The following is a 20,901-nucleotide window of genomic DNA, read 5'->3' on the forward strand; positions in this document are numbered from 1 at the left end:
AGGCCGAGCGATGCCCACGCGGTTCAGCAGCAGGCCCATCGTCTGTGCGGAGGAGAAGGGAAACCGTGAGACAACTCCATGAGCGCCTTCAGCCACGGGATTCCGAGGCAGAGCCGGCTGCTTCACCCCCGCCCGGACGCTTCAACAGACCTGCCAGCGACAGCCGCTGCACCCGGAGCCCGGCGGCCTCACCGCGCGGCCTGTCACCCCCCCCACTGCCGCCGCCTCTCGCTGCCGAGTCACGCCGCGCCCCTCGCCCCCTCCCCTCCCCCGTCCCCTTTCCACCGCCACGGCGGGGCCCGAGCCGCCGCCCCGTCGCTGCCGGCTGCCGGTGGGCCCACCGCCGCCGCCGCCGCCGCCGCCTCCCCTTCCCTCCCCGCGCCGGCCGCTGTGCGGCCCTTCCCCCGCCGCACATGCCCAGAAGGGCGGGAGCCGCGGCGCACCCGGGCGCTGCTGTGACAGCGGCGGCGCTTTCCCTTCCGCTGGGTGGGGGCCGCGCCGCGCCCCCCCGGCCCGGCCCGGCGGGGAGTCACCGAGCCACGGCACAGGCCGGCCGCCCGCCCGAGCTCCTTGCCCGCCTCGCCCCGAACCAGCCGCCGCGGGGCGGGAGGCGGCCATGTCGCTATTGTCTGCGCTGGTGCCCTTGCTCCGGGTGTACTGCATCGGCCTCCTCGTCATCCTGCACCAGCTGCGCCGCCGCCTCCGCCCGCGCTGCCCCCCGACCCCAGGTGAGCACCGCAGCCGGCGCCGCCAGGCGGGGTGGCTGTGGGACTGGGGGGCGGCGCCGGGCGGGGGGGCGGCAGCCCCCGCCGCAGAGAGGGGAAAGTTTGCCGCGCCTCCGCCCACCCACGCCGGGGGCGGCAGCGCCGGTGCCCCGGGGAGCGCGGGGCCGAGACCTCGCGGCCCAGCCGCGGGGCGGCCGGACGGCCCGCACAGGACAGGACAGGCGCGACCTTGGCCGTAGCGGCGGGTCGCCCCGGCTGCGCCGCTTGCCCCGCAGCGGCGAAGGGGCTGAGGCACCGCGGTAGCCCCGACCCGGGCCCGGCCGCCGCCGGGCTCCTCCCCCACACCCCTCTGCGGGCCGGGCCCACCACGCCGCCTGAGGGCAGCGGCCCTGAGGGGGCTGCGGCTGGCAGGGCGCCCTCCCCGCCCCCGCCGCGCCCGGCCCCGCCCTCGCTGCCGCCGGCGGGCGGTGGGTCCCGGCCTCTACCGCCCCGTCCGGCCCCCGGGCCGCGGCCGCCCCGGACGCGGGGAGGGGCGGGGCGGGGGTCGGGCCCGGAACGGGCGCCTGGCTGCACGCCGGCCTGACTGCGGCCTCGGGAGGCGGTGTGGGGGCTCCGCGGGCCGGGGGTCCCCGCTTCTCCTCTTCCTCTTTTTTGCTTTTCTGGCGGTTTCACCTCAGACCTCGGCCCGGAGCCGCGCGGGCGCAGCCTCCCTCAGTCCAGGTAGGTGCTTGGAAGGCGGGTAGCGGCGGGCAGCCTCCGCTGGCCCGGGCGCTCCTGCCGCCGCTGCCCGCCGTGCCCCCGCCCCGCCACCGGCCCCGGCCGGCTGCTGTCCCCGCACCTCTCCCGCAGGGGCGGCCGGGACCTCCGGCCGTAGCCTCCCTGCCCGGCCGCACCGGGAGGGGAAAATACCCGCGCTCTACAGACTCAGTCTTTGATACCGGCTGTCAGTCGCTGACCGCCTTTAAGCTGACAAGCGAGTGACAGTTGTGGTTTTCTCCACGGGACTTGAGATTAGTTATTTGTTGGAGAAGTTACGCTTTCACACTTTGCCAGTTTGGGTCAACAGCATGTTTAATACTGACTAGAGGAAACTTTTGAGTTTGACAAAAACAAAAGATCTGAATTTCCTCTTTTCTCGCATTACTCTTGAAGACTTTAAAATGCTTCTGGATTTATAAACATATAGCAAACTACGAGTCCGGATGGATGCGTAGGGTATCATAAGAGCTGAGCGTACAACTGCCTGCAAGTCAGTGCCTTTAACTTTCTCTGCTTAGCAGCCAAGTGAGCCTTTGTGGCTCTGTTGATAGTTTTAACCAGAGGAACAGTAAAAAACAAAATACTGAGGGGGCATAGTGTTTTGGTAAGGAGATGAGGAAATTGCTTTAGAGAATATCTGAAGCACTGGGGAGATGGGACAGGTACACCACACAGTAAGAGCGTATTTGTGCATTTCATCACATGTGGCTGCCGTGGGTAGCGTTTTATCTACTTTTTATCCATTCCCGATACTTCTGTGATAGCCTGGTATTCTCCTTTTTCGTTCTCAAAAGACAGAGATAAAACCCCCACACAAACGAGAGAACCCTGGTGACGGAAAGGGCAGATGTGCGTACAGTTTGAAGTCATCTGAGCATTTTTCTAGCATTAGTTTTTCTTGGCAGAGTAAAGCTGGGTATTGTGCCTAGGGTGTGTAACACTTTCCAAATCTTTTTTCGAACCACAGAGAAACAGCATGACGAAAATGTGACTTGAGTGTTTTGTTGCAGTCCGTTCTTAGCTGCTATTGAAAAAAAGAAAAAAGAAGTGCTGAATTTGGAAATGCCGGAGAAAGGCAGTGAAGATCCAGCCTGGGAAATGTCAGCTGTCTGAGTAGGACCAGGGCAGATCTGACAGATGTGGAAAGTTTTCTTTCAGCCCCAACTCGGAGTGATTTCTTCCCAGGACAAGTAGTTTCCTCCTCGGATAGTTGTTTGCACGCAGTTGCCTCTTGGCAGTTACCTGCTGCCTTGCTTCGACTCGCTGTGTCCAGCCATTGCTTAAAAAAGTGAATCAGCCTGTCAACAGGAACTTTTTTACCCAGATTAACCTCATTTCCATAATAACTTAAACAGCGACTGTAGTGTGACAAAAAGTGAAAGTGTTTGTTAGAACATGCTTAATTAAAGCTTGAATCGGTAAACTACACTCACTGTAAGAAAACACCAAGTAACTTTTCCAGACGGTAACCTAGAAAGGTGTGTATGTTTAAAGTTTCTATATCTTTTTGAGGGGGTGTCTGTAACTCTTATCCGTACAGGCAGTTTATTGTCAGGGTGCCTTCCCGGGTAGAGCCTGGAGGGGGGGGAGAAGTGGGGCTGGGAAGGGCAGGGCAGGGCGGCAGAGTCAGCCCTGCCTCCGATCCCGTCTTCTTGTCCCAAGTTTCCCCATCAGAGTTCCCACTCTTCATGCGGCAGTGGTGCAGCTCTCCCATGGAAGGTTTAAAACTTGAGGGATGCCTGGTGGCTCATCCTTGAGCTCCGTGGGTGAGCGAAGGGGTCTGGTGTCAGTGCAGCCCTTCTGCCTCCAGATTGTCTGAGAAAAGCTTGCTTTCTTGCACTTGCCAGGAAGAAGTGTTCAAGATTTAAATCCAAGTAAACCAAATTAGTTTCATTTTTCTTTTCTTTTTCTTTACCCTATCTTAGTCAGTGTTGCATGCTCTTGGTACATGTGCTTTCGCATGGCTTTTAAAAGTGACCATCTGTTCTGGCACATCCTACTGGGGTTCAGCTAATTTTTATAGATGGGATTCCAGACAGTTTTTTGGGGAAAGAGGGCAGTTTGAGCTCGGAAATCTAGATTCAGAGCAAAAACTTGGTAATTGTTGTGAGTTGCAAACTGAAAAGATAGTAATATTTGCTACTGAGGTGAGCCCCCCCCCCCCAATACAGAGTAGGGAAGTGGGTCTGAAATTCTGATCTTGAAGTGCAGAGAAGGGAGATACAGAGCTGGGAGGACGAATGGGGTGCAGTCAGTGATTGCATCACTAACTAAAGTCAGCGTGCAGAAGTCAAGGGGAACTTATGTTTAACTTATGCTAAAACATTTTTCCAAGTACTAATTGCATAAACGGTATAACTGCCGATAGGTAGTATAAATTGTGTTAGTGTTCAGTGGTCTAAACAATTAATAGTTTCATTAGAAATTGCTGCTTGGATGTTCTTTTTACAGTGCTTAATCTTAATTAACTGGAGGAAAAAAAGAAGCCCTGCGTGACTACAGATCTTGATATAAAGAGCTTTTTAAAAACAAAAATCTAATCAGTGGATTGATAAAAGACAAACTAATATTAATTGTGACACCAGGATATTAACACTGGAAATGTGGTCGCTGAAAGTCATCCTACTGATAACAAAAATGGTTCATATAATAATAATAATCTTGGTATTTTAAAAGCTTCTCAACAAATTTATTTGGCATCTTCCTCCTGCATTTTCTCTTCTACTGTACATGTTTCATTGAAATTTGGTAGGGGAAGACTAAATGCTGAATGTTTTTTAGTTTTGAAGTCTTTGTAGTAAAATTTTGTACCTGTGATGAGGAGGAGACTGGCTCTGAAGAAGGTGGTCATGTGTCTGAAGTTCAGAAGACCTTAAAGCTGACTTCTTCTTAAAAGTGATTGAAATTTCATATGTATTTTTAATTTGCCCCAATTTCTAGTTGTTCAGTATCATCATTTGTACTGAGTTTCTTTACAATTAATCACAAAATATTAATTTAGGAACATGCATCTCTTAATTTCAACTCACATATTGAGGGCTTTTAGTTTGTATGAGTAAAGCATAATGATAGACCGAGCAGTTCCTGCCGTACGAGCTCTCAGTTGTAAAACATCCAGAGGTGGGCAGAGAAGCGACCAGGTAGGAAGGATTGTCAGAGGCAAAAATAAAGTTGCCTCTAACAGTTAACCCCTTTCCCCCATGCATGCACCTGAGAGAGTTATTTAGGTAGTTTCAGGAGCGAGGGAACACTCGTTTTATGGTTGCCCCTGCGCTGAATGAGGCAAGGGTTGTGCGACAACGATACCTACCGTGTAATTAGAGAGGGTGCCATCGCTGTGCGCGCACAAGGGGGCAGAGCTCAGGTTGCAGGGTGGCTGCACACCCCACGTTTCCTCACATCCCCGTGCTTGGTTTCACAATCTGAGTGACTCTTGTACAGGTTTTGAACCTATTTTCTTCGCCACCGAGGAAACTGAGCCCTGCCTGGTGCAAGGCTAGCACCGCTGCCCTCCGCAACGCACGTCGTCGCTGGTGTTTCGGTGTTTTGGCCCAAGCCCTGCCCTGGAGAGGGGAGTCATGGGTTTCTGTTAGGAGAATGAGAGGGGTCTGAGAGGTGTGTGGAGGCAGCACAGCCCACCCTGGGGAGAGCGGGGATGAGGCGCTAGGGCCAGGAATCCTGCTCCCTTCCTCCTTTTCCTCCTCCTGTGGCAGCTGAGTCCGCTGCGAGGCTAGCAGAGGAGCCTGTCTGCAGGCTCTTAAAAGCCTCGGCCCCAGTACTGGCTGGTGGTGTTGGCCAGCTGCATGGAGGAGGCGAGGAGAGCAGCAACTTCTCCGAAGGTGCACTCTGTTCAGTGTGGGTGGGGATTCAAGGGAGAAAGGAAAAGGCATGTTTGTAGCCTGAAGGCTTCTGCGTGCAGAATGGTTTTCAGCAAACGAAAGTGGCACTGTTTTTTTATCATGGAAAGTTAGGTGAGCTAAAAGGCAGCATTTCCATCAGCTGCCTTTGTAAGAAGCTGCAGCACTTCCCAAAGGCTGTGAGGTGCTTCACGCCCAGTGGATTTCATTCTGCAAGGTGCTAGTGACTTCAGAGTTGGAAGCTGTTCTGGGTTTTGCCAAGCCTAGGCTATGAATGCCGCCTTGCACTGAAAGAGAAAATACTTCTATCTTCCTATAGAAAAATGAGAGGTGTGGGGTTTTGGTGTTTTTTTTTGGTTGTTGTTTTTTCATAGTGCCAGTTATGCTGTATAACACTTGAGGAGAGGCAGGGGTGATTAGCAGTTTATATCTGAGCTGTTATGACAGCTGAAGTGTGGTTTACAGCATTACAACAAAGGCTGTGTTATTCTGGCATATCCTTGACTGTGGCAATGCTACTCTGTGCCACTACTGCCAGGTGCCAGATCCATCTCAAAACAATGGCAAAGCTGTAACATATGTAAGAATGAAGGGTGGAGTGAGTGTGTAACACTCCCTTGCTCTAAAATAACTTGTATTTTATCAGTCTGTGATGAACTCTTTATGATCCGAGGTGTGTCATACTAATTTTAAATATTAAAGACGCATCAACTCTTTTATTACAGTGCCTTCCTCCTTGCTTTCAGGAACTGGAGAAGAGGAGGCTCAGAGGTGACCTTATTGCAGTCTACAACTACCTGAAGGGAGGTTGTAGTGAAGTGGGAGTTGGCCTCTTCTCCCGGGCAACTAGCGATAGGACAAGAGGACATAGCCTCAAGCTTCACCAGGGGAGGTTCAGGTTGGACATTAGGATGAATTTCTTTACAGAAAGGGTTATTAGACATTGGAATGGGCTGCCCAGGGAGGTGGTGGAGTCACCATCTCTGGATGTGTTTAAGAAAAGACTGGACATGGCACTTAGTGCCATGGTCTAGTTGACATGCTGGTGTCAGGGCAACAGTTGGACTCGATGATCCCTGAGGTCTCTTCCAACCTGATTGATTCTGTGATTCTGTGAACTGCTACGTAACGGCAAAAGAAACTGTAAGATTTAATGAAATACTGGGAGCCTCTGTACTTCCTTGAGACACCATGTCATGCATTGAAATGGAGGGATCTAAAAGCAATAACAATACATACTGATATGATGTACCTTGTCAATACACAGTCTGATGCTATGGCAGGGTTACATCATTATACATTACACCACTTTGTCTTTCAAAACCACCATTTTTTGCGGGATTGCCTACCCTGGTGCTGTTGATACACACATCTTTGGAATTAGGCAGTATTGCCATCTTGAATCAATAGGTTATCCTGGCAACTGAAAAGGCACTGAATGAATCATAGTAGAGGGCACGCTAGGAGTCAGGATGTTGGCCCCCTCAGGAAAAAAAAACAAAAGGTCTACACTCAGGAATAAATCTTCAGATATAAATACTGAAAACAAATCCAATAAAATGCTTGCCCTGCATCTCTCATTCTGCTTCTAAACCAACTGCTGTATTTAAATATGTTTAGTCCTGGTAAACGTGTCTTGGGTTTTTCATTCAAGATGCTCAGACAGTGCTGCAAAATGCAGGCTATAGTTCAGAGGGAAAATGTCTTTTCTTGGGAATGTTCATCAACAGCAGGAAGCACACCGGAGAAGCTTGCACACATACATTTTTTTGGGATATTCCCTTGCAGCAATATGAAAAAGTCAGGTTGTTTCTTCCTCCCCCAACCAGCCAGTCTTAGCACCAGGGGATTTCAGGGCTTGGGCGCAGGTGCAGCTCCTGACGAGCAGAGAAGGAGCAATGCCATTGCTCTCAGGCTGGCTGCAGGGATGCTCCTGATGTTTCTCTCTTTCTGTCCTACGTTGGATTTTTGTGTAGGAGTCACATCTGTGTTTAAACTGATGGCTTCCTTCTCCTTCCCGATCCTGGCCACGCCCCTGGCAAAGGGCTTGTTGCTGTCACGGCGGCTCGGCTGGTGGTGCAGAGGAAATGGAGAAGCGTCAGCATGCAGTCATGCTGTGCTGTGGCTCGGCTCTTTGGTGTAGCGAGATCAGCTCTGGTGTGTGCCGGCTGCCGGCACTGTGCACAGGGACGCTCCAGGCCTCAAGTTGTGCTTGCATGTGACCGTCTGCACATGAAGCGTTTTCCTGTGCAGATATTGAGGTACAGATTGCCGAGTCTTGCCTTTTCGCCACGCTCATCTCTAGAGTGTCACCCCCTCCTGACTTCTGTAGCCTTTTGAAGAAAACACAGCAAAATTATTTTCCAGCTGATGTGGATAATAACTGTTATTAGTGGTTCCCTGTCTGCTTTTCCTGTGATTACAATGCACTGCTATTCCAGGAACCACGATTGTGGACTAGTAGTTCAGGAGATGGCTTTGATTTCAGAAAGAGAAGGACAGAAAAGGTGTCAGAAGCGTATTGTTGATCTGCATGTAGATTCAAACTCCCTTTCCTTTTATTTTAGTCAGAAAACATCTTTACATTTCAGAGGAGCAGATTAATGCCATAATTTGCATCACAGATTTTTTAGTTATATCCTTTTTTTTAAAGCAAATTCTGGAACAGTTACATCGAGCTAACAAAACTTTTTTAAAAATAAACAAAGAATAAAACATTTGCTCCTTCAATATCAGGTTTCAATTAAAAGAAATGTTACCAGTGAAGTTCTGTAACTCTTAGGAAGAGGATGTTGGTCTAACCCTAACTATAACTTAAGAGGCAGGAAAATGGTATAGCAGATGACCAGTTTGTGTGACAGTAATTTACCTACTCGGTGGTGGTGGTTACGCTTTCTTTACTGAGAATTATGTCATTCCAGAAACAAGATTTACTCAGGTCTTCTAGGTTAGTTTCACAGCAGAATGTGATATCTTAAAACCCTTTTTAATTTTTGATATTCCGATGGGCTTCTTGTAGGTCACACTTCCTGCAAATCTCATCTTTAAATTTGCAAATGTAATTAGTAAGGTAGGTTTCTTGATACGTTCGCAGAAACGCTGATTTCACATAGTTAAGTGTGGTCAAACTTGTGCTTTCTCATTGTATCTTTATCTTACTGCCTTTATCAGGTACTCATTAATGAGTGAAGGATCAAAAGGTGGGACGGTGGCCAAGAAGCAATGGAGAATAAAAGTTTAGAAGGTTCCCCATCAGACCTAAAGTTAGTGGCTCACCCGAGAGCAAAGAGTAAAGTGTGGAAGTACTTTGGGTTTGATACCAATGCAGAAGGATGCATATTACAGTGGAAGAAGATCTACTGCCGTATTTGCATGGCACAGATTGCCTATTCAGGAAACACGTCCAACCTTTCCTACCACCTTGAGAAAAATCACCCCGACGAATTCTGCGAATTTGTGAAAAGTAACACTGAGCAAATGAGGGAAGCCTTTGCCACTGCTTTTTCCAAAATCAAGCCAGAGTCATCGCAGCAGGTTGTTCAAGATAGCCTCATCATGAAGACCTACCAGAACTACGAAAACAAAAAGCATCAGGAACTGACATCTGCAGTCATCAGCTTAATTTGTGAGGGCATGTATCCGGCCTCTATCGTTGATGAACCCACCTTCAAGGCCCTCTTGAGAACAGCGGACCCCAGGTATGAACTTCCGAGCCGGAAATACTTTTGTACAAAAGCTATTCCTGAAAAGTACAATGCCATTAGAGAGATTGTGCTCAAAGAGCTCACCGAGGTTCTGTGGTGTGGCATATCCACGGACATGTGGAGGAGCGAAAACCAGAACAGGTCGTACGTAACCGTCGCGGTTCACTTTCTCAGCAGCAGTCCTGCCAACTGCCTGGCGGTGAACTCGAGGTGTTTAAAAACATTTGAAGTACCGGAGGATAATACTGCAGAGACTATTACGCGAGTCCTTTATGAAACGTTCATTGAGTGGGGGATCAATACAAAAGTCTTTGGTTCTACAACAGATTACAGTAAAGACATTGTGAAAGCTTGCTCTCTCCTAGATATTCCCGTACAGATGCCTTGTTTGGGGCACACTTTTAACGCAGGAATACAACAAGCTTTTCAGCTCCCCAAACTCTGCAGCCTTCTTGCCAGGTGCCGAAAACTGGTGGAATATTTTCAGCAGTCTACGGTCGCGATGTACATGCTGAGCGAGAAGCAGAAGCAGCAGAATATTCTCCACTGCATGCTGGTAAGCGACCGTGTTTCCTGGTGGGGAAGCACGCTTGCTATGCTGCAGCGCCTCAAGGAGCAGCAGTTTGTCATCGCTGCTGTTCTCGTGGAGGACAGCAACAACCACCACCTCATGCTGGAAGCCAGTGAGTGGAATACAATCGAAGGGCTGGTGGAGCTGCTGCAGCCTTTCAAGCAGGTTGCAGAGATGATGTCTGCCTCAAAGTACCCAACGATCAGTATGGTGAAGCCACTGCTCCACATGCTTCTGAATACTACCCTGAACATCAAAGAGAACGATTTGAAAGAAATCAGCATGGCAAAGGAGGTGATCGCTAAAGAGTTGTCAACCACCTACCAGCACACGCCTGAGATAGACATGTTTCTCAATGTTGCAACTTTCTTGGATCCCCGCTACAAAAAACTGCCTTTTCTTTCAGCCTTTGAGCGGCAGCAGGTTGAAAACAGAGTGGTGGAAGAAGCAAAAAGCCTGCTGGAGAAAGTAAAAGAGAATACTTTTAGGACTGAAGAGAAATTCTTCACTGTTTCAGAAGAGCCCCCTGTGAAAAAAATCATCATCTCCTCTACTCCTCCTCCTACCAGTGTCATCAACAACATGCTCGCAGAGATCTTTTGCCAGACGGGAGGCGTGGAAGACCAGGAGGAATGGCACGCTCAGATCGTTGAGGAGTTGAGCAACTTCAAGTCACAAAAGGTCCTCGGTTTGAACGAAGACCCGCTGAAGTGGTGGTCTGACAGACTAGCGCTGTTTCCAGTTTTACCAAAGGTTCTTCAAAAATACTGGTGTATTTTGGCCACGAGGGTCTTCCCTGAACGCCTTTTCGGTTCTTCTGCTAATGTTGTAAGTGCAAAGAGAAACCGGTTAGCCCCAGCTCACGTGGATGAGCAGATCTTTTTGTACGAAAACAGTCGGAACGGGTCCGAGGCGGAACCGGAGGATGAAGACGAAGGAGAGTGGGGTTTGGAACAGGAACAGATTTTTAATTTAAATGACTCGGTAAATGTAAACAACAATTTCTTTAATATCCGAGACAGTGGGTTTGTTTAACTGCTGCGGTACATTTAATAACGAAGAAAAAAGGTATTTGTCTTAAGTTACCAAAAATACTTCTGTTTTATGCTATGAATGCTGTAAATACTGAACAGTTGTAACAAACTTGATTTAGCTTCCATTGTCTATGTTTTTCCCACTGTCTTAAAACATGAATGACTTGTGATTAAACAGCACTGAAATGAATGAGGAAATAAATTCTACAAAGACCGTGATTTCTGACTGTGGCCCAGATTTCAGAAAGCACTTACCCATCTGCTTCTTTTCCACTTGCTTTAGTGGGAGACAAACACATGCTTATGTGCTTTCTATCATAAAAATATTTTCCTGGATTAGAACCCTGAGCAAGGGCGTTTTTAAGATTTATGCCTCTGTTTGTAAGTCCTGTGTGACTCAGGATGTTAGCTTTAAATTTTGGATTTTAAAACATTATTTTTAAAATCCGTAAATCTGAGCAGCAAAGATTTTTAGAGCGTATTGATGCTATGGAATGAAAAAAGATCTTGAGCCTGATTTTCTTTTTCACTACCTCATGTCTTAGGCCTGGTCTATGCTAGAAAAGTTCAGCTGGTATAATTCTGTCAATTAGGGGACTGATGTATTATTATTTTAACTGATACTGTGCTGGCATAGGCTGTAGTGTGGATGCACTTACACTGGGATAAGTTATTTTCCTTTCCAGTGCGGTGTAAATGGTATAAACACTTCTAAACTGGTATTGCTGTGTCCGCATTAGTCCGGTTTTACCATTTCACTGCAGCAGCTAAATGGCAAAACCTTTTTTTTGTGTGTGTGTGTCTAGGCAAACCCTGATTGTAGTCTCTTGTGCTTTTACAAAGTGGTTATGACGTGTGCAGAGCCGGGGTGGCGTCGTGTTACCTTCGCTTTGTGCCAGCATTGGGGCTGATGCCACGCAGTGCGAAGCAGGCAAGGCATCGGGTCCCTCGGCAGCGGAGGGAAGGAGGGAAGGAGAGGCCGGGGAGATGTGTACTGGCCGTGGGTCTTACTGTCTGTCTATGTTATAATATCCTTAACGTCTTAATTTAAATGGAGACTTTGCCCAGGGTAGCTAGAAAATTTTGTTGACGAGAAAAGCAAAATAAAAAGCTTTAATATTATGTAAATATATTTAAAAGAAGGGGACCCCTGCATTTCCCCACGTGTTTGGTGAGTCTTTAAGATTGTTTCTTGTTATGTTAGCACTTAAAACCTCTTTTTTTGCCTCCTGTCTCTTTTCGATTCAGTTTGTAGAGTGGGCTGTAGTCCGGTCCAGTCTAATGTTTGAGTACTGTTTCTGATGAGTTGTTGTGTATTGTAATTGCTCCCTTTGTGTCCCTACGCCTAAGTGTTTTAAGCCCTTTTGAGAACTTGGCAAACAAGAACAAAAGAAAGAAAACCAACCCACCCCCCATCTCTTATGAAATACTGCAGGTCATAAACAAGATTAAGAGCTCACGCTTGGCACGGAGTGGGATGGCAGCCAGCATTTTTCCCTAAGGTGCGGAGGAGGACTCTTGGCATTGTCCAGTTACAGTCAAGGTTTGCTTGGGGTTTTATTTTTGTTACTAGTGTCTCGCCCCCCCACCTTGGCTTTAGTTTATGACTATGTCAAGCCCAACCTTACTGGAGAGAGGTCTGTTGAAGACTGACTGTTACTGTTCTGGAGGAAGAAAGTTGCGTTTTTTCATCATTGGTTGTAGAAAGGACCCAGCCAGGAGGAACATACAAAAATGAGAATTGCGATGGAATTGAATCTGTTGCCAGACTGCTTGTTTATGTATTGGTTTAATAGTTTTTGGAAGTTTGAGGCCTCTGTGTTCTTTGTAGGTGGCGGGAAGGGGCGGGTGGGTGAGGAAGAAGGACAGAGGTTGAAGTATAGGAGCAGTGGAGTAAACGGTAGTGAACTACCTGGCACGTTTAAGCCCAGGAAAAATGCATTTAACAGATGGTGTGGCCCATGTTTGGCTGTCAGTAAGTCTGGGTTTTCACTCTTCAATCCCCTGAAAATCCATTTGCACTTGTACTAAGTACACTCACAGTGCATCCCTTTGAATGTTGCTGCTCTCCACATCCACTGAAGAGGTGTATGTGATTGCCCAAGGTGCAAAGCACAGGCTTGGCCTAAGCTCCCGCAGGTACGTAGGTTGTCTGTGAGGGCAGCAAAGTCAAATAGTGGCAGGGAGCAAGATACAGGAGGTCCCTTTTTGATGTTACCTGAGCTCCTGTGACACGCCTGCAGTCTGCCAGGAAGACCTCTTGGTTTTTACGTCCATTGAGTGCCAGCTCATGTCGGTTGCATCTGCTTGTACCACTTCCACCAGCTACCACCGCCACTAGCCCTTGAGGAGCTGCGTAAGTGCTAGTGCAAGGCATGCGCATCCTTTCTTACACGAGCATAAATCAAAGCTGTACCCTCACAACCAAGGCAGAGCACAGAGCACTGCTCCCCTGGTCCGTGTTCAACCTACCCCTCTTGGCAGCATCCACCTCCTGTTTCCGTCTTCGTCCTTCTAGGGCTAACCATATGCAGTGACACTTACAAGCAGTTTTACTGAGATCGGTGCAATGCACTACTCCCTTCCAGCTTCTTCTTATTTTTTGGTATCCAAAATAAAACTGTAGTTGGTTCAATTGATGTGTCTCAGCATTCTTTTAAAAAAAGGAGAAGAAAAAGAAAAAAAAACCCCACAAAGCCATTGTTAGTCCTACCCATTGTCTGTGAGATTTTTATTTAATGTTCTAAGCCTGGAATATTGTTAAATAAACCAGAAAAATAAGTTAGTTACTAGATTATTTGTCTGATGTGTGTTCATATCTGCAGCACTTTATGACTTTGAACTCTTCTGCAACAAGGGGAGGTTATATTCTAAGGTTTTGAAGCTATGCATTTATTATCCTTTTGATCCTGTAAGTTATTTAAAAAAATGCTGTACAAATCTTTTGGATTAAAAAAAATATGAAGATGAAAAATGTCAGAAGTTTAGATTTATCTTGCTTAAATATGTGTGGTGTTTTTCATTTAATGACATAATTTTCTGTTTAGTTGGGTGGAGAACCAAAGTTGCAGAGCTGTTTTAAATATTGCTACAATGTGAGTTAAACCGTGGTGTTATTGCCAAGGGTGGGCCCAGAACACATTTCCAAATTACACTATTTAAGTCAGATTTATGTTCGTGTTTCGTGACAGCTAATTTGAATCTGCAGCCTAATGTTTCCTTTTCTCTTGGGTACAGCCGAGACATCTTTTTGGAGGGGCAATAGAGTAACTTCAGCTTTTGAGTGCTTTCATGCTGGAAGAGTGAATTTTTAAACGTGCTCTCAAAGTACGTACTTTACGTCAAAAGAAGAATGGCTTTTTGCCACCAGCTGAGTATTTCCAATTCAGGATTAGAATTCGGTGGGCTAGGCAAGGTTTCTTAGGGTTAACAACATAACTAAAGGGAGTTTTGTGTGACTGACCAACCTCTGTACACATTTCACCTCTCTCTGCTGTCAGGGATTACTGTGAAGACAAAAGGAAAACCTCAAACCAAACTGGAGTTTAAAAGGTGAATTTTTCAGGCAAACCGTGTCTGAGATACCTTGGTTTAAATGAAGGGAATAAAGTTCTGCATTATTTTAAGTTTCTGTCGCAGCCATGTATTAGATTAATTTGGAGAGTTCAACTAATGTCACGGGGGTCCAGTTAGGTTTACAGGAGCATTCATATGCAGGCAGGAATATTAAAAGCAAAAGCAACTTGCACTAAATGGCTATTTGTAATATTTTACAGAACTTCTGAAAACTTAAGAGTGACGCGGTTCATGATTTTGTCCTTCTTGTGGGATAGCTTAAAAAGAAGGTGCTGCTTGAGGACGTCTTTTCTGAAGGAGGGGAAGCATACAGATTTGAACACAGAAGTAGTGTATTTTACATATTCCATGACAACTGGGTAAAGCAAACTTTATGCTGTAAGAATTGCATTTTAGTCTCTGCACACCATATTCCTTTTGGTGGTCTCCGTTTCTGAGTGTCCTTCTCAGAGGATGATGTCTTTCTGAAGGGCTGGTGATCCCAGTTCTGGTGGTACAGTGCTATCTAGTCTAGGCTGTCTTTTTGGCTATGCCAAGATGACTCTCTTGCTTTGGCTCCTGGTTTGTTATGTTTTGTGGCTTTTTTTTTTTTTTCCCCAGGCCAAGACTATATGGTCTGTCTCACCGTATTTCCTCTGAGTGACTAGTCTGCTGCTAAATTCAAGATGTGTTTTATTTTTAGGGGATGTGGGAAAATTACAGAAATCGGTTTTGCTTTTTTAACAACATTATTATTTGGTGCTGTAGAGATAGTTTAAAGATATAGCGTAATTTTACGTCTGCCTTAAAAGCACATCAGTAAAGCATGTCTCGTGACTTGGTATTATTTAAACTGGAATTTCAAAACATCCCTACCGTTGCTGTATAATGCTGTCATTTTTACATACAAAAGCAGTTCCTTTAGATTGAACAATAAAAATCAATTAAACAGATTTTCACTGTTTCTACAGTCATTTTCAGTGCCCCTGCAGTTGGGTTAAAATGCTACAAGGGAACTGAGTTTAAAAAAAAAAACCCAAACCACTGTCTTCAGCTTACCTTGTGTTTTAAAAACTTCTCCAGTGATAAAATGTGATTTATGTCTTTTTAAAAATGGAAAGGCTGTTGCAGAAACTGTTTTCAAATGAGAGTCCGTCAGACTCTGAAATGTTAATATTACGATTTTTGAGCATTTATATTGACATTTCGACGCAGGGTGGTATTGATTTCCCTTGCTGCCAGAAGGAAAGGTTAGTGTTCACAGTGGTGATGCTGCCATCTGCAATGCTTTGAAGTGGTGATCATATGTATCTTTTTTCAGAGATGTTGAACAGACTATTACCTGCTGCATACATGTGCTGGTTTCCACACATTACAATTAGTACTTATTTCCAGTGACTTTAATTTGCAAAATTGTACTTTGTCTGGCGCTCCTCTGTCCTGTCTCCTCTCCCTGGCCCTGCCTGGGCAGAGCCCTGGGTTGGAGCAGCAGGGAGGAGAAGCCCTGCTCCCCAGCGTGTTTTTACAGAGACACTGTTCTTAGAGAACAGGTTAACTCGGTTTAAAATGAGTTTAAACTAGGTCCTTATTACAGTCCGCTGGGGCTACAGTGCCTGTGCTGTGCTGCGAAAAGGCAGAGCCAGGGATTCTTCCCCCCAGAGTGACGTACACTTGAACACATTGCTCAGTTGGACCAAAACTGACTACGTAAGTGGGAAGATGCTGAGGAATCGGGCTCAACGCAGATAGGAAAATATGCTCGGAGTCAAAGGCATAATAAGCGATAGTAGTCCTTGTTGCATGTCAGGGTAGAAACAGGATGTGTACTGCTCTGGTTGGTTGGGTTTTTAAGGTAAATATCTTAACATGATACTAGTTTGTGCTCTAGGCTGAAGCTGTACCTGGGAAATTTTGTGATTATTCAGATACTTCTGTATTTAATGCTGACGTAGAAAAGAGTGGTGTATGGCATTCAGATAAAGATTTTGTGTAGAGGGTAAAGCTACAGTTCCTATTTGATAGATATTTTGGGGGTAATGTTTATAGTGGTTTTACTGTTACAAGTACTGTGGCCAGAGGTACATGTATATTCAGCTGTCAGAAGCAGTAGGGTAGTCCTTTTTTTAACTATACCAGAGACAGGAGGGGATACTTTTATTTGAAATAAGTAAGAAATACTGTCTTTATTTTAACACTTTCAGGTAGAAGACTAATCAAGATGCATCCATAAATGTTTGTGATAGTATAATAATTTATCTAGGTATGTCTGTAGAGAATTAATTCCTTTGGTTTACTTAGTACACTGAAAGTATGACTGTATTTGTCTGTAGCTGCACGTGCATCACGTTATGTTCAACAGTGATTCTCCAAGCAATGCATAATATGGTTGTTTTTTTCAAAAAAACCTGCAATTTCTTTGATTACATAGGATTTTCTGAGTACGTCATTGTCCCCAAATACTTGCAGTCAGGAATGAGAAATTCATCTTTTATTTCTCCGAGGGATGCTGCTTTGCTTTTAAATTTGAGACATTTTATGTCTCTGTGTATCACCCTGTCTTTATAGACATTGTGATTGAAAGGGTTTAAGGGTTTCATTTTCCCTTTTTTTTTTATTTTTTTAATATGCTTTTTTTTTCTCATGAGTCATCAGTGAGTTTTACAGTGATAGGAATTTAGAGTCATAACAAGGAAGATGTCAAGTCAGCATCAGGAGACCTCATGCCAGAAACATCCCATCCCACGTCATGAACGCTGTGCTCCAAGGGAAACCTTCATCTTCTCAAACGTGGTTTTCTGATGTGTGTGTGTGAGAAAAATAAAAGTGCTTTTGCAAACAATGCGCAGTTCTGTTTTCTGGGTGATAGTACAGTTCGCTGTGAGTTTGCATGTTGGGTCGCCCCAAATTTAGGTTTCTTGAGCACACAGCAGAACTTACCTGAGCAGAAGGAATTTAATAATAATTAAATCTGAAAAAGCTCGATTGCCTCATTGGTGGGAGCGAATAGGAAGTGGGTCCGTCTAGGAAAAATACTGACATTGTAACAGGAGTCTGCAATTCCTGCATTTTTTGTGATCTAGAGTGGCATCTGCGGGGTTTTTAAAGACAAATTTGGACTCTGGAGAAGTAAGGCAATTCTCTTTCCCTGACCTGTATGTCAAGACTCGTAGTGTTATTCCACATAAAACAGTAGTGCCTTGTCATTACACTTTTTTACACCATGATATTGAAGAAAACTGGCTTCATCTAGTCTGTATTTTGGTTTACATAGGTGATCTGGTATCCTCAGAACATTTGAAAATACTAAATGACTAACCCTCCCATAGCCTGACATTTCAGAGCCATGTAAAACAAGTGCTTTGCACACTTCTCGATGTTTCCGCACTGCTGGTGGTGACCTCTCTCACCTTCAAACCCCAGTGCTCCCAAATGGCCAGGGAGGAGTTTTCAGTAATAAGATAGTGGAGAAGAAGGGAAGAACAAGCTCTTACTGTAACCTGTCCTCTAGTATGTGGGAGCTCGGGCTAAAATGGCTATTTCTGAATGATATTTTGACACAGCCTCTGTCATTTGCCACAGACGCACATTCACATGCAATGCAAGAACTTGCCACTGATCGTAAATCTGGCAGGTCCCAAGGGAGCGAGTGCCGTGGTGAGAAAGAGCTGGTCTTGTGGATGAGTGGAGCCATCAGTTTGTGGTATGTATCTTTTCTTGTCCCTAATTTTAAGCCCTGTTTTATTTCCTGTGCAGGTAGCGTGTACGTTACTGCTGGCCTTTGCTGTGTTGTTCGCTGTGCAGCTCTTACATTCGAAGTGTAAGAATAGGAGGATGTTATCTGTGTTCTTTCAAGATGTGGTGAAAGTAGGCAGAAGTTCACTTGTGCTGTATGTGGTTTGCTGACTGGTTTGCATGAACAGTAGGTTGAGGATGATATTTAGTTTACCCCACAGTGTTACGAATGCGAGACTGGCATTGCTGCTAGGAGATTTCTGCGTGCCTGGTTGGATAAATGAGGTGAGAAAAGAGCAGCCTTCTGCACGTTGTGTCTGAAAGTATGATGCAATCCCCAGGTGAAAGCACTCACATGAAGTAGTTCTTTTGTAGTCTTGCAAACAGAGCAACCACCTTGTTTATGGCCTACCCACTCCACCCCACGTCCCCTTTATTACTTTGGCTGATGTTCGCAAAGATTTCACAGTTCTTTTTGGAGAGATAAATTCACAGATAATATAAGAAACTATTTGTCAGTTGTTAAGAGCGTTGCATATGCTTTTTGTGCCTTTTTTGGCAATGTGTATTAGAGCTGATGGAAGATAAAATTCTTTTTTTACCCAGAGATGGGATCTGTGAATGTCTAAAGCAGGCTGTCCTACGCAGAGACTGGTGAACTCTTCCTGCAGTGAGGGGTACGGCTCAGTCTGCAACGTTGGTCTGTGACTGCACTTCTGCCCCGTCTCTAGGCAGTTCAGGGAAGTTGCTGTGCTCTGCAGAGGGAAAACTGATTCCTCCAGAGTGTTTTCCCTGTGTTTTTGTGTTGCTGGAACTACTTTCTGGTCCACACATTCCTGAAGGAAGGGGGTGGGACAGGGCTTTTCCCCTGATCCTGCCCCTTCGCTGGGCTGGTTGACCACCCTGGGAAGACGATTGTGCAGACAATGACACTGCTGGGTGATAAGTTTGCAAACACCAAGACTACAAAATTAATAATTCATTTGATATTTATTTTTAGGCTAAGATGAAAACGATACAAGATGTGGCCTAAAAACGAGCCTTCAGACCCTCTGCGCTAACTCCTTGAGTTAGGTGTCCAAATATAGATTTAGGAATTCAATCCCTAAAAGAGATCCATTTTGCATGCTCTGCCTTCAGAACCACTAGAAATGCCAGCATCGTGTTTTTCCTTAAATATATCTTAAATAATGCTATTTTGAGGTGGGCTGCTTTTTTAGATAAAACCCACAAGTTTTCATTTTCCATGTATCCATTTTGTCTTCAGGTGTGCTTCAAATGTTTGTATCCATAGGATCATAAAGTGAGTTACTCAAACACTTGAGGTCTTAGGTGTAGGTAGACTTCTGAAGTAAGAGAAATATTTTCCCCCATGACTTGGAAGCTGGAAGTCTTAATTACTCTGTTGTTGAGGGAGGCAATTGCAACTGTGTTTTTCCAAAACATGGGAGAACATGAAATGTAAATAATTACATTTTTTTTAGGTAAAATTCTTAGAGTAAAAAGCTTAAGTTTAAGCACCTCCTTTTCTGCCTTGTTACCTACATGGTAGCAATATGGAATAGGACCCATGGTATTTCAGTGAGCGTACAAGTGAAAGGACAACCTTCTTTTATCTAGTCATTACTCTGCTTGCTAGGATGTTTCAGCTTCGATGATTTAGTCTTAACAAGCATAAAATCAACAGTTTCAGGAGATGTGAATGAGCATTTCTATTGCTTGGTCCTTCCGTGATAAACAGGAACTTTTGCTCCTTGTTAATGTAAAACAAAGGAAAGAGGCAAGTGGGGGTCTAACGTTACAGGTGGAAGGCTGGGTGTTTGCTTAGTGCTCGTGCAGCTGAAGCACTGGTGGATTTCAGAGCCGGGCAATTGATTGTGTTTGTGCCAATAGGGCATTTGGGTCTGAAGATGGGCAGATGGTATCTTGCAAAGAATACACAGCCTTTGCTTTCAGGTCAGCACTATGCCAATAAATGTGATACTTCACCCCGAGCATTAGCTGGTTGTGCGATTAGGAGCTTCTTCGGTCACTCAGTGTCTACTTTTTTGGGGCTTTTTGAAGTAGGATCTGCTTGTTTAGGCGATAGAGCAAACTCTGTTAGCATTAGAGATGCTGCAACTCAAGAAAATGAGCTATAAAACATAATTGTTCCTTTACATCATAAAAAGAGTTGTTTAACCAAATTGCACTCAGTCACGCTTCAGTTGAAGGCACCTGGAGGTTGTAGAAATGCAGTTGAGGGATGTAAAGTTTTACTGCTGGGGCAGTTGGGTGGGTGGGAGGTCTTTAGTCACGCAGGACCTCGTGCGGACTCCACCATGAGGCTGCCTGCGTGGGACAAGTTGCATAACCAGAAATCTTATTTGGCTTAGATGTGGGCACTGAAGCAGCCTGGTAAAGTTTTGCAAGGCCGGAAGGCAAGAGGAAGTAGCCAAGGACCCCGTGATGTTATTTTTAGGCATATTTTTGTATTAGCATCAAAATATGTCAGTTTGCTTAGACCATGCAGATAGTGTCCCACCACAAATGCTTTACCTGGGGCTCCCTCACTCAGTGCTGTGGTAGCATTGCTGTTACATGGGCACTGACGTGTAATTCTTGATTCAGCTCTGTTATGGTGAATCTTTTAGTGCATTGAACAAATGGAGTCTTATGAAACATTTTGATATGTGTGTCACTCAGATTACGTGGTTTTGCCTTGCCTTACAGACAGGGCAAGATTCAAGATTTGGGCAGTATGGACCAGAAATGTCATAATTGTATATACACACACAGAGCCTCCCCTTGGTGTTTTCAGAAACCGTAGCCTGCCAGTTTCAAGCTTCCCATCCTTGCAGTTTCTAAATTACAGATGTCATTACAGACACGGTGATTTTGGGTTTGTGGCTTTATCATAGTGTATAAATTACTTCATTAATGCTGCAGATGTGGTAGGATGTAGCAAGGTTTAAATGGGGTTAT

At 45.7% G+C, this 20,901-nt stretch overlaps 2 protein-coding genes across 4 annotated transcripts in view; both read left to right on the forward strand.

Annotated features, from left to right (window-relative positions):
• Positions 1 to 441: 441 nt before the first annotated feature.
• DHRSX (dehydrogenase/reductase X-linked) overlaps positions 442 to 20,901 on the forward strand; it is a 182,005-nt gene continuing 161,545 nt past the window's right edge. The window contains exon 1 of one of the 2 annotated variants that reach the window (XM_068424280.1): positions 442 to 728. In XM_068424280.1, coding sequence (XP_068280381.1) covers positions 617 to 728 — 112 coding nt within the window. In that variant the 5' untranslated portion in view covers positions 442 to 616. The remainder of the gene's footprint in view (positions 729 to 20,901) is intronic. The other variant, XM_068424279.1, reaches the window with a different exon arrangement.
• Positions 649 to 17,013, forward strand: ZBED1 (zinc finger BED-type containing 1). Of its 2 annotated transcripts, none has more exons than XM_068424271.1 (2): positions 649 to 728; positions 8,513 to 17,013. In XM_068424271.1, the coding sequence occupies exon 2, from the start codon at positions 8,564 to 8,566 to the stop codon at positions 10,649 to 10,651; it is 2,088 nt and encodes a 695-aa protein (XP_068280372.1). In that variant the 5' UTR covers positions 649 to 728; positions 8,513 to 8,563; the 3' UTR covers positions 10,652 to 17,013. The 2 variants fall into 2 exon arrangements, with proteins under 2 accessions (XP_068280372.1, XP_068280375.1); XM_068424274.1 differs by lacking the exon at positions 649 to 728 and adding an exon at positions 1,314 to 1,445.

The sequence above is a fragment of the Nyctibius grandis genome, chromosome 2 (genome assembly GCF_013368605.1).
Source record: "Nyctibius grandis isolate bNycGra1 chromosome 2, bNycGra1.pri, whole genome shotgun sequence".
NCBI lineage: Eukaryota > Metazoa > Chordata > Aves > Nyctibiiformes > Nyctibiidae > Nyctibius > Nyctibius grandis.